This window comes from Dipodomys ordii, unplaced genomic scaffold (assembly GCF_000151885.1).
Source record: "Dipodomys ordii isolate 6190 unplaced genomic scaffold, Dord_2.0 Scaffold71, whole genome shotgun sequence".
In the NCBI taxonomy this organism is placed as follows: domain Eukaryota; kingdom Metazoa; phylum Chordata; class Mammalia; order Rodentia; family Heteromyidae; genus Dipodomys; species Dipodomys ordii.
This window is the reverse complement of record NW_012267287.1, coordinates 295,912-307,482: the sequence shown is the minus strand read 5'-3', so window position 1 is coordinate 307,482 and position 11,571 is coordinate 295,912. Positions and strand designations below refer to the sequence as shown.

Sequence of the window (11,571 nt, the reverse complement as noted above, 5' to 3'; positions counted from 1 at the left end):
CTGTCTAAGGTGCTGGTCTCAGTCCCTGGCAGTGGACTCTGCCTGTCTAAGGTGCTGGTCTCAGTCCCTGGCAGTGGACTCTGCCTGTCTAAGGTACCAGTCACAGCGCCAGGCAGCCGACTCTCACACTGGGCTTTCCACAAAGCTTCCTGAAGTTTGATTAGCTTGAATGGTAAGGAACCTATTTACCACTTTCACCTATTATAAAGGATAATAAAGGGTTCGGATGCCTAGGACCCTCCAGGACCCTCTACCTGCTAAGCCTTCCGGGCACCTAGCATACTGGAACCTGCTTCTGTGGTTTCTACGGAGGCTTTGTACACAGACATGACTCATTATACCACTGGCAATGGGAGATCATCTCTCCTTCCCAGAGGTTGAGGGATGGAGCTGAAGACCCAGTCCTCTGGTCCTGTTTTAGTCTTTCTAGTGGCCAGCACTACCCTGAAGTTTCCTAGTGACAGCTGGCCCTTAGTCATAGCATAGAAAATACCACTTTTGGGCTGAGAAGGTGGCTCAGTGGTAGAGCGCTTGCCTTGCACGCATGAGGCCCTGGGTTCGATTCCTCAGCACCACATAAGCAAAAAGAAAAAAGCGGAAGTGGTGCTGTGGCTCAAGTGGTAGAGCGCTAGCCTTGAGCTGAAGAGCTGAGGGACAGCGCCCAGGCCCAGAGTTCAGGCACCACGACCGGACCCAAAAAAGAAAAAAATTAAAGAAAATACCACTTTGAAGATTCTGAAGATCTTAGGATGTGTATGTTTTGCAGTGTCACATACCCCATTTGTTCAGGAAGACCTTGGTGTGTGTAGACGAGCCCTGCCATCCACTGTGCTGCCCTGGCACGGCCAGGCCGCCGGCACTCCCTGGGTAGCTGCAGGGGCCGGAGGCAGTGGTAGCTCAGCTCCCTCTCACCCAGTTCACGCTGTCAAGGTGTCAAGGCCTGAACACCAGCTTTCTAGGAGGCCCATGCTGACACTGTGGTGGACATGGGGTTTAGATGAAGTCCTGTTGTGTTTGGAATCATGGGGCTCCACACTGTATCTTTGTTAGCTTTTTGAATCTTGGCCTTTGTTGCACATCTGGACACAGGAACACAGTGCCTGGTGTCCAGGGCTCTGGCTGGTGTTCCACACAGTTGCGTCTGGTGGGCAGAGTGACCCTCTGTGGCCCTGGGGCTCTTGACGCCGCCCACACCATAGTGCGTCAGGGTGGAGCACATCTCTCCTTCCTCTCACCCCCGTGCCCCGGGTGGCAAGCTGCTGGTGTCTGCCAGCCCACGAGTCCCCAGAACTAAGGGAGCGCTTTGATCTGGAAGTCAGAGCTTGGGCTTGCTGTTCCAACTGTGCACCTTTCTGGAGGAGGTAGGAGAGCTCGGCTTCCTGTTGGGTGGGCATGGCCACTGGCCTGCTCAGCCAGAGGGTGAGACTCCATACAAGGAAAAGTAGCCTGATTAGTGTCCTACCAGAGTCCTCAAGGGCTGGGCATTGGTGGCTTCCTACCTGTCATCCTCACTATTCTGGAGGCCAAGATCTGAGGATCGTGGTTTGAAGCTAGCACAGGCAGGAAAGTCCATGAGACTCTTTTCTCCAGTTAAACATGGAACAAGCCTGAAGTGGAACTGTGAATTAAGTGGTAGAGCATTAGCCATGGGCAAAAAAGTTCAGAGACAGCATCCAAGCCCTGAGTTCAAGCCCCAAGACTGGCACCAAAAAAAAAAGTCCTTGAGGAAAGGGGGGGGGGCTCATTCATGTCCAGAGCTGGCTCACGCCTCCTCCCCTCCATACACTAGGACTGCAACATGTCCACTGATCTCTTAGGCCACATTCACCCTCTGCTCTCTCACAGGCCTTGGGCTGCATCTTGTACCTGCTATGTTTCCAGCAGCATCCTTTTGAGGATGGAGCAAAACTTCGGATAGTCAATGGGAAGTACTCAATCCCTGTGAACGACACTCGATACACAGTCTTCCATGATCTCATTCGTAAGTTCCTATTTGCGTTTGCTTGATACAGGGAGCTAGGGGATGAGCCTCCCTGTGGCTTTGAGCTTCCCCAGGGCCCACCGTCATGATGCTCTAACAGCATCCCTGTGGGACTTCTTCCACGAAACCCACCTGCCCTTGTTTTGTTGAGCTTATGGTGCTTTGAACAGCCATTTCTGATCATTTTGTTCCGTTGTATGATTGTTCTCTTCCATCAATCTCTCTCCCAGTTCTGAAGTCATCACTTGTAAAGTGAGTGGCCTTGAGTCTTGAGCAAGAGCAGGTAGTGCTCTGGGCCAGGCTCAAGGCTCTGGACAGTATGGATGAGTGCTGCTGTGTTCTTCCTCAGGCTCCATGCTGAAGGTCAACCCGGAAGAGCGATTGTCCATCGCTGAGGTAGTGCGCCAGCTGCAGGAGATTGCCACGACCAGGAACGTGAATCCCAAAGCCCCCATCACAGAGGTGAGGGTGACCTCAGGGTGTCACCCATTGTGTGTTCTTTTTTTTTTTTTTTCGGTCTGGTCATGGGGCCTGAACTCTGGGCTAGGGCGCTGTCCCTCAGCTCTTCAGCTCAAGACAAGCACTCTACTGCCTGAGCCACAGTGCTACTTCTGGCTTTTTTCTGCTTATGTGGTGTTGAGGAATCAAACCCAGGGCCTCATGCATGCGAGGCAATCGCTCTACCTCTGAGCCACCTTCCCAGCCCCATTGTGTGTTCTTAAGGTTACCCTGAAGGGCCTGTTCTCAGGGTTGAATCACAGACCCTTGAGAGCTCACAGCTATCATACTGGGTACTCTCTGGGTCCTGACTCAAGTGTCTGACATCAATGAGTCCAAGGTCTCTCCCACCTGGCAGCTCTTGTTCAGGTTCCAATAGTGTGTGTGTTCTTTCTTCATCTCAGAGTTGCTGGAATCAGGTGTCTGGTCATCGTTTCCCAGTCTCCTGGCCATGTTCATCTCCAAGCTCTACCCACAGGGATCTCACGCACACAGCTGCCAGCTCTACTTTGTCTGGTGGCTGTTGCGCTGAGACCCCCACACGCTGCCTGCTTGGGGAGAGCAGGCAGGCCAGGAAGGTAAAGGTGCTGCAGCCTGGGACAGTTCAGTAGCCAAGCCCAGCCAGCACCCCTGGGGAAGGAATGGGGGTTGATTGTTTGGGAATCGACATTGCTATGTACAGCACAAGGCTCAGGCCAGACCCTGCTGTCTTCCCCTCTGGCCCTGCCTCTGTCTCTGCTGAGAGGAGGTCCTTCTTAGACCACTGTGCAGAGACAGGAACTCTGGTTCCTCTTTTGTCTGCTTCCTGGCTGTCAGATCCTCTCACCAGCCGCTCTCCCACTCCTGAACTAGAAAGAGAACTTCCCAGGAGCCATTGCCTGTTACTCTTGAGACCGTGAGGATTAGGGTACAGGACTGTGGACATTGCTTTTTGTTCAGGATATCAGGGAAGAGGGGCTGCTGCTGATAGGGATGCCCAGTGTGTTCTGGTCCTAGTAATGCTCATTATCCTCTGGGAGCCATCCACCTCCCCAAACAGCATTGTTCCACGCCTAGTTTGCCAGCACATGCACACTTCGTGTGAGGGTCTGGTGAAGGAGCCCAGCCCAGCGTCTCAGCTCTCACCCTTCAGGGTTCATGCGCTACATCTGCTCACAGATGGCACAAATCAGAAAGAAGCGGAAGAGGAGTTGAGTCTGTGACCCACAGACTTAAAGGAGGGGTTACAGTAGGACCCGGAAGAGGAGTTGAGTCTGTGACCCACAGACTTAAGGACCTGGGTGGGGGTTGTGGCTAGCTGCTGCTTCCTGGTTATCCTGAATGTCGGTTAAGAGTTGTGTTTGTGAAGTATGATGTGCCCTCCATCTGGATTCCTTGTACATTATAGCAAAACAGGTAGAGAGGTGAGTGATCTGGCCCATAGCTAGTGCTTTCAGACTGAGAGCACCAGCAGAGGGTGGGTGTAAACCAGTTCCAGTCTTAGAGAATTCACTGTGTTCTCAACTCTTACAGTTGCTGGAGCAGAACGGAGGCTACGGGAACCCAGGGTCATCTCGAGCTCCACCTCCTCCCGGAGGCCCCACAAACAGCAGCTACAGTGGAGGTGAATGCCCTGACCCGCCTACAGACCACCCCACAGGAATGTCCCCTTTCTTGACACAGGCCAGGCACCCAGCCTGCATGGAGGAGGACCCCTGGGTTTGTAGCCTGGTAGCAGAAGGCACACTGCAAGGGTGGGGTCTGGGCTCCACCCTCCTGTGGGAACCGCATCTCAGGTGGGCCCATGCTCTCTGGGAAGGACCAAGTCAGGGAGGGACGGAGCACCAGAACCGGGGCCAGAAGAGCCCTGGGTTGTGTCCCATAGAAGTTCATGTGGGGCCTCAGGAGCAGGAGCCAACCTGCCTTCCATTTAGTGTTAAACAGGGATCCGTCTCTTGGATACAACTGACCTCAGGCTAACAGCCCCTCCCGAAGTCAGGCTGCAGCCCAGAACTAGAAGTGGTGCCACAGCCTGCACAGTTTGTACCATCCACTTCGGAGAGAAATGACTCTTCTCCAGGTGGAGCATGTCCCAGGAACTCTCCCAGTGCGGGATAGAGCACCAGATCTCTCTGGGGCAAGGTTGTTAGCATCTGTGCCTGAATCTACAAAACAGTAGCTACTGTCTGACAGGGCTGCAGACAGGAGCACCGTCTTCCACCTTGTGCAGAGTGGGTACCGAAGGGCTCGGCACCTCCAGAGGCCGTGGCTGTGGGCGTGAGAAGGGTCCTAGTGTAGGTATGTGGCCATACTGAGCATGGACCAAGACCGCTCCTCATCCCTTATTTGGAGGTGTCAGGGGTTCTGGGTCCTTTCTCAAAATCTTTACTTTCTGGGAAGAGGGTTCTGTCCCTGCATCTGGCCAGAGCCGTGGGCACCTCTGGTCAAACTCGGTGTGCCCAACCATGGCGCAGTGCCTGGCATGCTTCCCCTGGCTGTGGAGTGAGTTGGTTCTTTGATGCCTAGTCCTGCATCATGCTATGTGAGCATGGTGTAGCTACGCAGAGACTGACCCAAATCCATCTCCTGCCACAGCCCCTTAGGGTGCTGCTTCAGGTCCTGGGGTCTCAGACTCACTTTCATTTGTCTCTCTTTATATTCATGGCCAAGGCAGTGTGGTGTGTAGTTACCATTGTGAGGCTGTGTCTCCCACAAGTAGGTAGAGCTCCCTCAGGCAGCCGAGAACAGGACCGCATGGTATTCTTTGCTGCATTGATTCCTGAGGCTGGGGGCCACAGTCGCACCAGCCTGTGTAACGCAGGGCCTGCTGAGGGGCGAGAGGATCGGTCCCCTCAGCCCGCCTCCTGTGCCTGCTCGTGACCTACTGAGGGCCGTGTCGTGCAGGACTGGCTCTGGCTGAGTACGACCAGCCCTACGGTGGGTTCTTTGACATCCTTCGGGGTGGGACAGAGCGGCTCTTCACCAACCTCAAGGACACATCCTCCAAGGTCATCCAGTCTGTAGCTAGGTAAGTGCGGGGGCAGCATGTGGGAGGTGCTAGGCTACACCCAGACTTGCCTTCATCTGTGTAACATTGCCTTCCTCCGGTTAAAGCTTTGGTGCCCACTGCTCAATGTTTCCTGTTGTGATTAAATGCTTCTTTTAATTCTAGCTACGCAAAGGGTGATCTGGACATATCTTACGTCACGTCCAGAATTGCAGGTACGCCCAGTGGGTCTGGCTGTCCGAGGGGCCTGGCCCTTTCTGTGTGTTGCAGCCCTGGGTGCTAAGCCTCTGTCGGGTACCTGGGTCAGGGTTTGGTGAAAACAACTGAGATGCCTCCTCTCCAGACCCCTTGGCCTCCGTGACCTGCCCTGACATATGGCTGGGGGCACCATACCAGAGAGTAGGAGGGCAGCCTGTGCTCAGCACATGTCCTGGTCCATGCGGGGTAGTCAGCCCAGCTTCTTGCACAACTGGACATCTGAGGTGATGCTGGGTACATCTGCATCTGCAGCTGGGTGAAAAGTCCATTGTGGCGCGTGGAGAACCTGATGGACATTGGGCTGCCTGCGGTTGGCTCTGTGGCACCTCTTGTGTGGCAGTCCCTGCCAGGCTGGGCGTCCGTGGGAGGGTGATGAGTAGGCGACCAGTGCTGGGGAGGCCGCAGGAGGCTGCCAGACAGAATGCCGTGGCTGACGGGGCCTGCTCTGTTCCAGTGATGTCCTTCCCAGCAGAAGGTGTGGAGTCAGCCATCAAAAATAACATAGAAGACGTGAGGCAGTTTCTGGATGCCAAGCACCCAGGGCACTATGCTGTGTACAACCTGTCTCCAAGGACCTACCGGGCCTCCAAGTTCCACAACCGGGTTAGTCTTTTTATTCTTTTCTGATTTCAGCGCCATTCCAGGAGCTGGATTTGCCTCTCACTTCGGCACTGGCCAGATCTCCAGCTCTCTCTCGGGGCATCCATGAACTGGGGCAGCCAGAGTGAGCTGGAGAGGAGGTCTCTCCACACGGACTGTGGGGCCGCCTCATGCCTGCTTCCCCCTTCCCTGCCCCAATGGTTCCTAGCTCCAGTGGGCCATGTGGCCACAGGCCATCGACCTCTTAAACTTGAGGCATATGGCCTTTCACACTCTCGGAACTGACCCAGCACTTAGCAAAGGGTGGTTCTTTGTGCATCGTCGTGAGTTTGTCCTGTTGCATGGGATCTAGCCAAGATGGACTGTGTGAGGACTCCAGCCAAGGAAGGGGTCCCACCCATCACCACATCTGCGGAGGCCCCAAGAGGACAGCGCTGTGTGTCGCAGGCAGGAGGCCGAGCCACGGGCTGGCACAAAGCACAGCTGAGCAGGACCCTCTCTCCGCAGGTCTCCGAGTGTGGCTGGGCAGCCAGGCGGGCACCACACCTGTATAGCTTATACACCCTCTGCAGGAGTATGCATGCCTGGCTCCGCGAAGACCCCAGGAACGTCTGTGTCGTGCACTGTGTGGTGAGTGGGAGGGACTATGCTCCGGGGGCGCTGGAGCACCTGAGCGCAACTGAGCCTGGCAGGCACAGGTCACCCGTGGATCCTGCCCGTCAGGGTCCCAGCCGGCGTGCTCAGAGCCGGTGTGGAAGGCACATAGCTGAGTGGGGACCCCGTTCCAGTGCCTCCTGAGCCCAACGAGCTCTTACCTTGAGCTTCCCCATCTGGAGAGGGAGCCTCGCATGGCACATGGTGTCCAGCAACACACTTGGGGCTCAGCCTTGCTGTCCTGAAGGTATTAGTAAGGATTATATCGGGGGGCTGGTAGGAGGTTTGAAGAAGAGAGTAAGTGTATGACAAGATGAGCTAGCTGAGCCTGAGGTCGGGTGGGGACGGGGCTGAGGAGAAGCTGGCTAGCCAGTGAGCTTTGTTGAGGATCCTGGTTTTCTGCGAGGCTCTGAATTCTCCCTGCATTGAGCACATGTGTGTCATTTCCTCAGCCCACGACATAGACATTTGCAAAGTCTGCAGGAGCTCTTGCCAGCCCTTGTCCTGGGTGTGCGTGGGGCAGCGTACAAAGGGGCCTGTGTCCTTTCGCTCTAGGATGGGAGGGCGGCCTCTGCCGTGGCCGTCTGTGCCTTCCTGTGCTTCTGCCGTCTCTTCAGCACCGCTGAAGCTGCTGTGTACATGTTCAGCATGAAGCGCTGCCCACCCGGCATTTGGCCATCTCACAAAAGGTATCAACTGATCCTCACTAGCGACAGCAACGCCTCAGGCTCTGGGCCAGGAGGTGAACCCTTGCTGCCTTGGATGCAGCATTGCGCTCACCAGGCCTCGGCTCGGGGCCGGGCTTCCCCGTCTCCTCACAGACCTGATTGGCACCGCCACGGGTGCTTGTAGGGATCCAGCAAAGGTGGACTGCAGCTGATTTCTAGCTGGGACCCACAACTGTGGTGGTCCATGGCTGCAGGGTCAGCACTTGTTCAGCACAAGGCTTGCCAACAGGTATGGGAGCCTGGTGTGGCTGTGTGCTTGTTAGGGCTCATCTCTGTATCCCAAGGAAACCCCTGTGTGGGCTTTCAAGATGACATGAGAATGAACTGGATCCTACATGCTCTGTGGATGTGGAGTGACTCCCTGCTCGCTAAGGCTACATAGATGTGGGCACTGCTCAGACTCTCAGGCCTCATGTTGCTCCCATTGGCAAGAACCTAGTCCTTATTAAGACCAAGCCTGAAGAAAGGGTGCTTAGCTAGTGTGTCATCACATCCATACCCCCAAAAGGTCACTGTTGCTGTAGGACATAGACTGAAGTAGACAGGAGCAGACGTGGCTGGTGAATGCAGCAGATCTGAAGTGGACAGGAGCAGACGTGGCTGGTGAATGTAGTGAGTCTGAAGTGGACAGGAGCAGACGTGGCTGGTGAATGCAGCAGATCTGAAGTGGACAGGAGCAGACGTGGCTGGTGAATGCAGCAGATCTGAAGTGGACAGGAGCAGACGTGGCCGGTAAATGCAGCAGATCTGAAGTGGACAGGAGCAGACGTGGCCGGTGAATGCAGCAGATCTGAAGTGGACAGGAGCAGACGTGGCCGGTAAATGCAGCAGATCTGAAGTGAACAGGAGCAGACGTGGCCGGTGAATGTAGCAGATCTGAAGTGGACAGGAGCAGATGTGGCTGGTGAATGTAGCAGATCTGAAGTGGACAGGAGCAGACGTGGCTGGTGAATGTAGTGAGTCTGAAGTGGACAGAATCAGATGTGGCTGGTGAATGTAGTGAGTCTGAAGTGGACAGGAGCAGACATGGCTAGTGAATGCAGCAGATCTGAAGTGGACAGGAGCAGACGTGGCTGGTGAATGTAGCAGATCTGAAGTGAACAGGAGCAGACGTGGCTGGTGAATGCAGCAGATCTGAAGTGGACAGGAGCAGACGTGGCTGGTGAATGCAGCAGATCTGAAGTGGACAGGAGCAGACGTGGCTGGTGAATGCAGTAGCCTTGACACACACAGCAGATCTCTGAGAATGGGTAGAGCACACAACCAGAAGCTGATGCAGATTCTAGAAAGAGTCTGGGGTCCAATCTAGTGTGTGGCGGCTCTGTACTGTGTCTTCCTACCTGGCAAATGACACAGCTTGTGAGCAGTGGAGGTGGCAGGTGACTTCCACAGCTGTGGGTCCCAGGGAACAGGGCCCTGTTACTTGCTCGCCGCCTCTGCAGGAGTGTCTTGATTGTGATCTATGCATCGGGCTACCCTCAGATGGTGGCCTCCTGGCTGTGTCCTCCTTATGGCCCGCACAGGGTGGCAGGCAGAGCGTTTCAGCACACCCAGCGCACGGACGGTCATGCTCCTGTGTCCCACACGTGAAACCTGAGTGAGAGAAACGAGGACGGGAGGGCCTCCAGGCACCGCCCCAGCGCCGCCCCCCTGGAGCGGCAAAGGCGGACTGGTGTGTCTGAGCCAGCTTCATCCCCCTGCCTTTTGCAAACCCTCTTTAGTCTGAGGCCTTCAGACCATCATGAGAGGGTTAATGAACATAGACACTTACCGTCAGGGAAGATGGGGCTACCATGAGAGAGACACTCGTGGGTGTGTGGGTGCAAGTAACATAGCAGAAAGTAGGGTGGGGGAGAGAGAGGCATGTTCCCTGCGTGGCCAAGCAGGTTCACGTCTGTAGGCCAGCTGCTCGGGAGAGGGAGGTAGGAAGATCGTGAATTGGGGCCAAGCTAGGCGTAAGTTAATAAGACTGTCTCAAAAAGAAGAGTATGAGGGCTGGGAAGGTGGCTCAGTGGTAGAGCGCTTGCCTTGCATGCCTGAGGCCCTGGGTTCGATTCCTCAGCACCACATAAGCAAAAAGTAAAAAGCCGAAAGTGATGCTGTGGGCTCAAGTGGTAGAGCGCTAGCCTTGAGCTGAAGAGCTGAGGGACAGCGCCCAGGCCCAGAATTAGGTCCCGCGACCAGACCAAAAAAAAAAAAAAAATGAAGAGTATGAGGTGGTGCAGCACTGTAACCCTGGCTTCTCAGGAGGTGGGGGGGTAGGAAGATCGGGGTCTGGACCATCCTTGCAAGACCCTACTTGCCATACAAAAAGCAGAAGGACTGGGGTTGTGACTCAAATGGTAGAGTATGTGCCCAGAAAGTGTGCCCTGAGTTAATAATAATAATGGCAATTGTAAATGGCCGACCAGTCTACTGAAGACTTTGCTAGGAGCAAAGAAGGGGGAACAAAGTGCAAATGGAGGTTGTCATACTCATGTGCAGTGACAGTTGCTGACCTCTAAGAGAGATCAGAGCTGTTGAGTGAACAACCAGGAAGACGAGAGACCCAGAGCACTGCAAAGGGCCAAAGATGCACATGGGTGTACGCTAGGCAATAAAGAGTACATGAAGACATGAGCCGGTGTGTCCAGAGTCCACAGCAGAGACCAGGCCATGGCCAGGAAGCCTGGACCCCAGGTGGCACAAAAACACCACCTCTGAATTCTCAGGTGACGCTCGACCTTTGACCCTCCAGGGCAGCATGTTCCTCCTTTGGTTTGGCTTTTTAATCCAGGCTCTCTTAGGCAGCCTCTATTTGCTTGTGGCTGAGGACTTTGGGTCACTTGGTGCTAGATGTCAGCTGGACAGACCTAAGTCTTTGTGGCTGCCCTGGTTTGTTGTGGGCCACTGAAGAGAGAAGAGCACTCGTGTTGATCAAGGCAGGTCTCTGCTTCTACTTTTGATCACAGGTTCGAAAGATGGGCACAAAGATGTCTTTTTAGAGCACTCTCCAAGAGAAAGTCACAGAGCTCTACTGTCACTAGACAAAACAGAGCAGAGCCAGACCCTTGCACAAAGGATATGGAGTTAGGAAGACTGCAGACCAACCTGGACTAGAGAGGAAGAGTGAGAGAGAGAGTGTGTGTGTGTGTGGTCCTGGGGCTTTAAACTCAGGGCCTGGGCACTGTCCCTGAGCTTGTTTTGATCAAGGCTGGTGCTCTACCATTGAACCAGAGCCTCCCTTGCAGCTTTTTCTGAGTAGCTTGGAGTTAATTGTCTCACAGCCTTGGCTGTCCAGGCTTGGAACTATGATCCTCAGATCTCAGCCTCCTCCCTAGCTGGGATTATAGGCCTGAGCCACCAGTGCCTGGCTACGTCAAGTGGTGACAGGTGCCGGTCTGCCTCCAGGTACATTGAGTACGTGTGTGACATGGTGGCGGAGGAGCCCATCACACCACACAGCAAGCCGATGCTGGTGAGAGCGGTCACCATGACCCCTGTGCCGCTGTTCAGCAAGCAGAGGAACGGCTGCCGGCCATTCTGTGAGGTCTATGTGGGCGATGAGCGTGTGACCACTACATCCCAGGAGTATGACCGGATGAAGTAAGTACATGTGTGGGTTGTTTCCGCCTCAGATCGCAGAAGGGGAGGCCACCTGCCCCCTAATGCGCAGGAGCACCTGTGCAGTGCATTGGGCTGGGCCGTGGTGCAGGAGCCCCCGCGGCTGTGCAGAGGGAACCCCCACAGCTGGGCCGTGGTGTGGGAGCCCCCACAGCTGGGTCGTGGTGTGGGAGCCCCTGCAGCTGTGCAGAGGGAACCCCCACAGCTGGGCCGTGGTGTGGGAGCCCCTGCAGCTGTGCAGAGGGAGCCCCCACAGCTGGGCC

At 55.2% G+C, this 11,571-nt stretch overlaps 1 protein-coding gene across 2 annotated transcripts in view; it reads left to right on the top strand.

Annotated features, from left to right (window-relative positions):
* Nucleotides 1-11,571, top strand: part of Gak (cyclin G associated kinase) — a 46,741-nt gene that overhangs the window by 14,462 nt on the left and 20,708 nt on the right. The window contains exons 5-13 of one of the 2 annotated variants that reach the window (XM_013023943.1): nucleotides 1,846-1,981; nucleotides 2,331-2,443; nucleotides 3,992-4,082; nucleotides 5,363-5,486; nucleotides 5,631-5,680; nucleotides 6,178-6,326; nucleotides 6,831-6,953; nucleotides 7,533-7,666; nucleotides 11,096-11,290. In XM_013023943.1, coding sequence (XP_012879397.1) covers nucleotides 1,846-1,981; nucleotides 2,331-2,443; nucleotides 3,992-4,082; nucleotides 5,363-5,486; nucleotides 5,631-5,680; nucleotides 6,178-6,326; nucleotides 6,831-6,953; nucleotides 7,533-7,666; nucleotides 11,096-11,290 — 1,115 coding nt within the window. The remainder of the gene's footprint in view (nucleotides 1-1,845; nucleotides 1,982-2,330; nucleotides 2,444-3,991; nucleotides 4,083-5,362; nucleotides 5,487-5,630; nucleotides 5,681-6,177; nucleotides 6,327-6,830; nucleotides 6,954-7,532; nucleotides 7,667-11,095; nucleotides 11,291-11,571) is intronic. The other variant, XM_013023942.1, reaches the window with a different exon arrangement.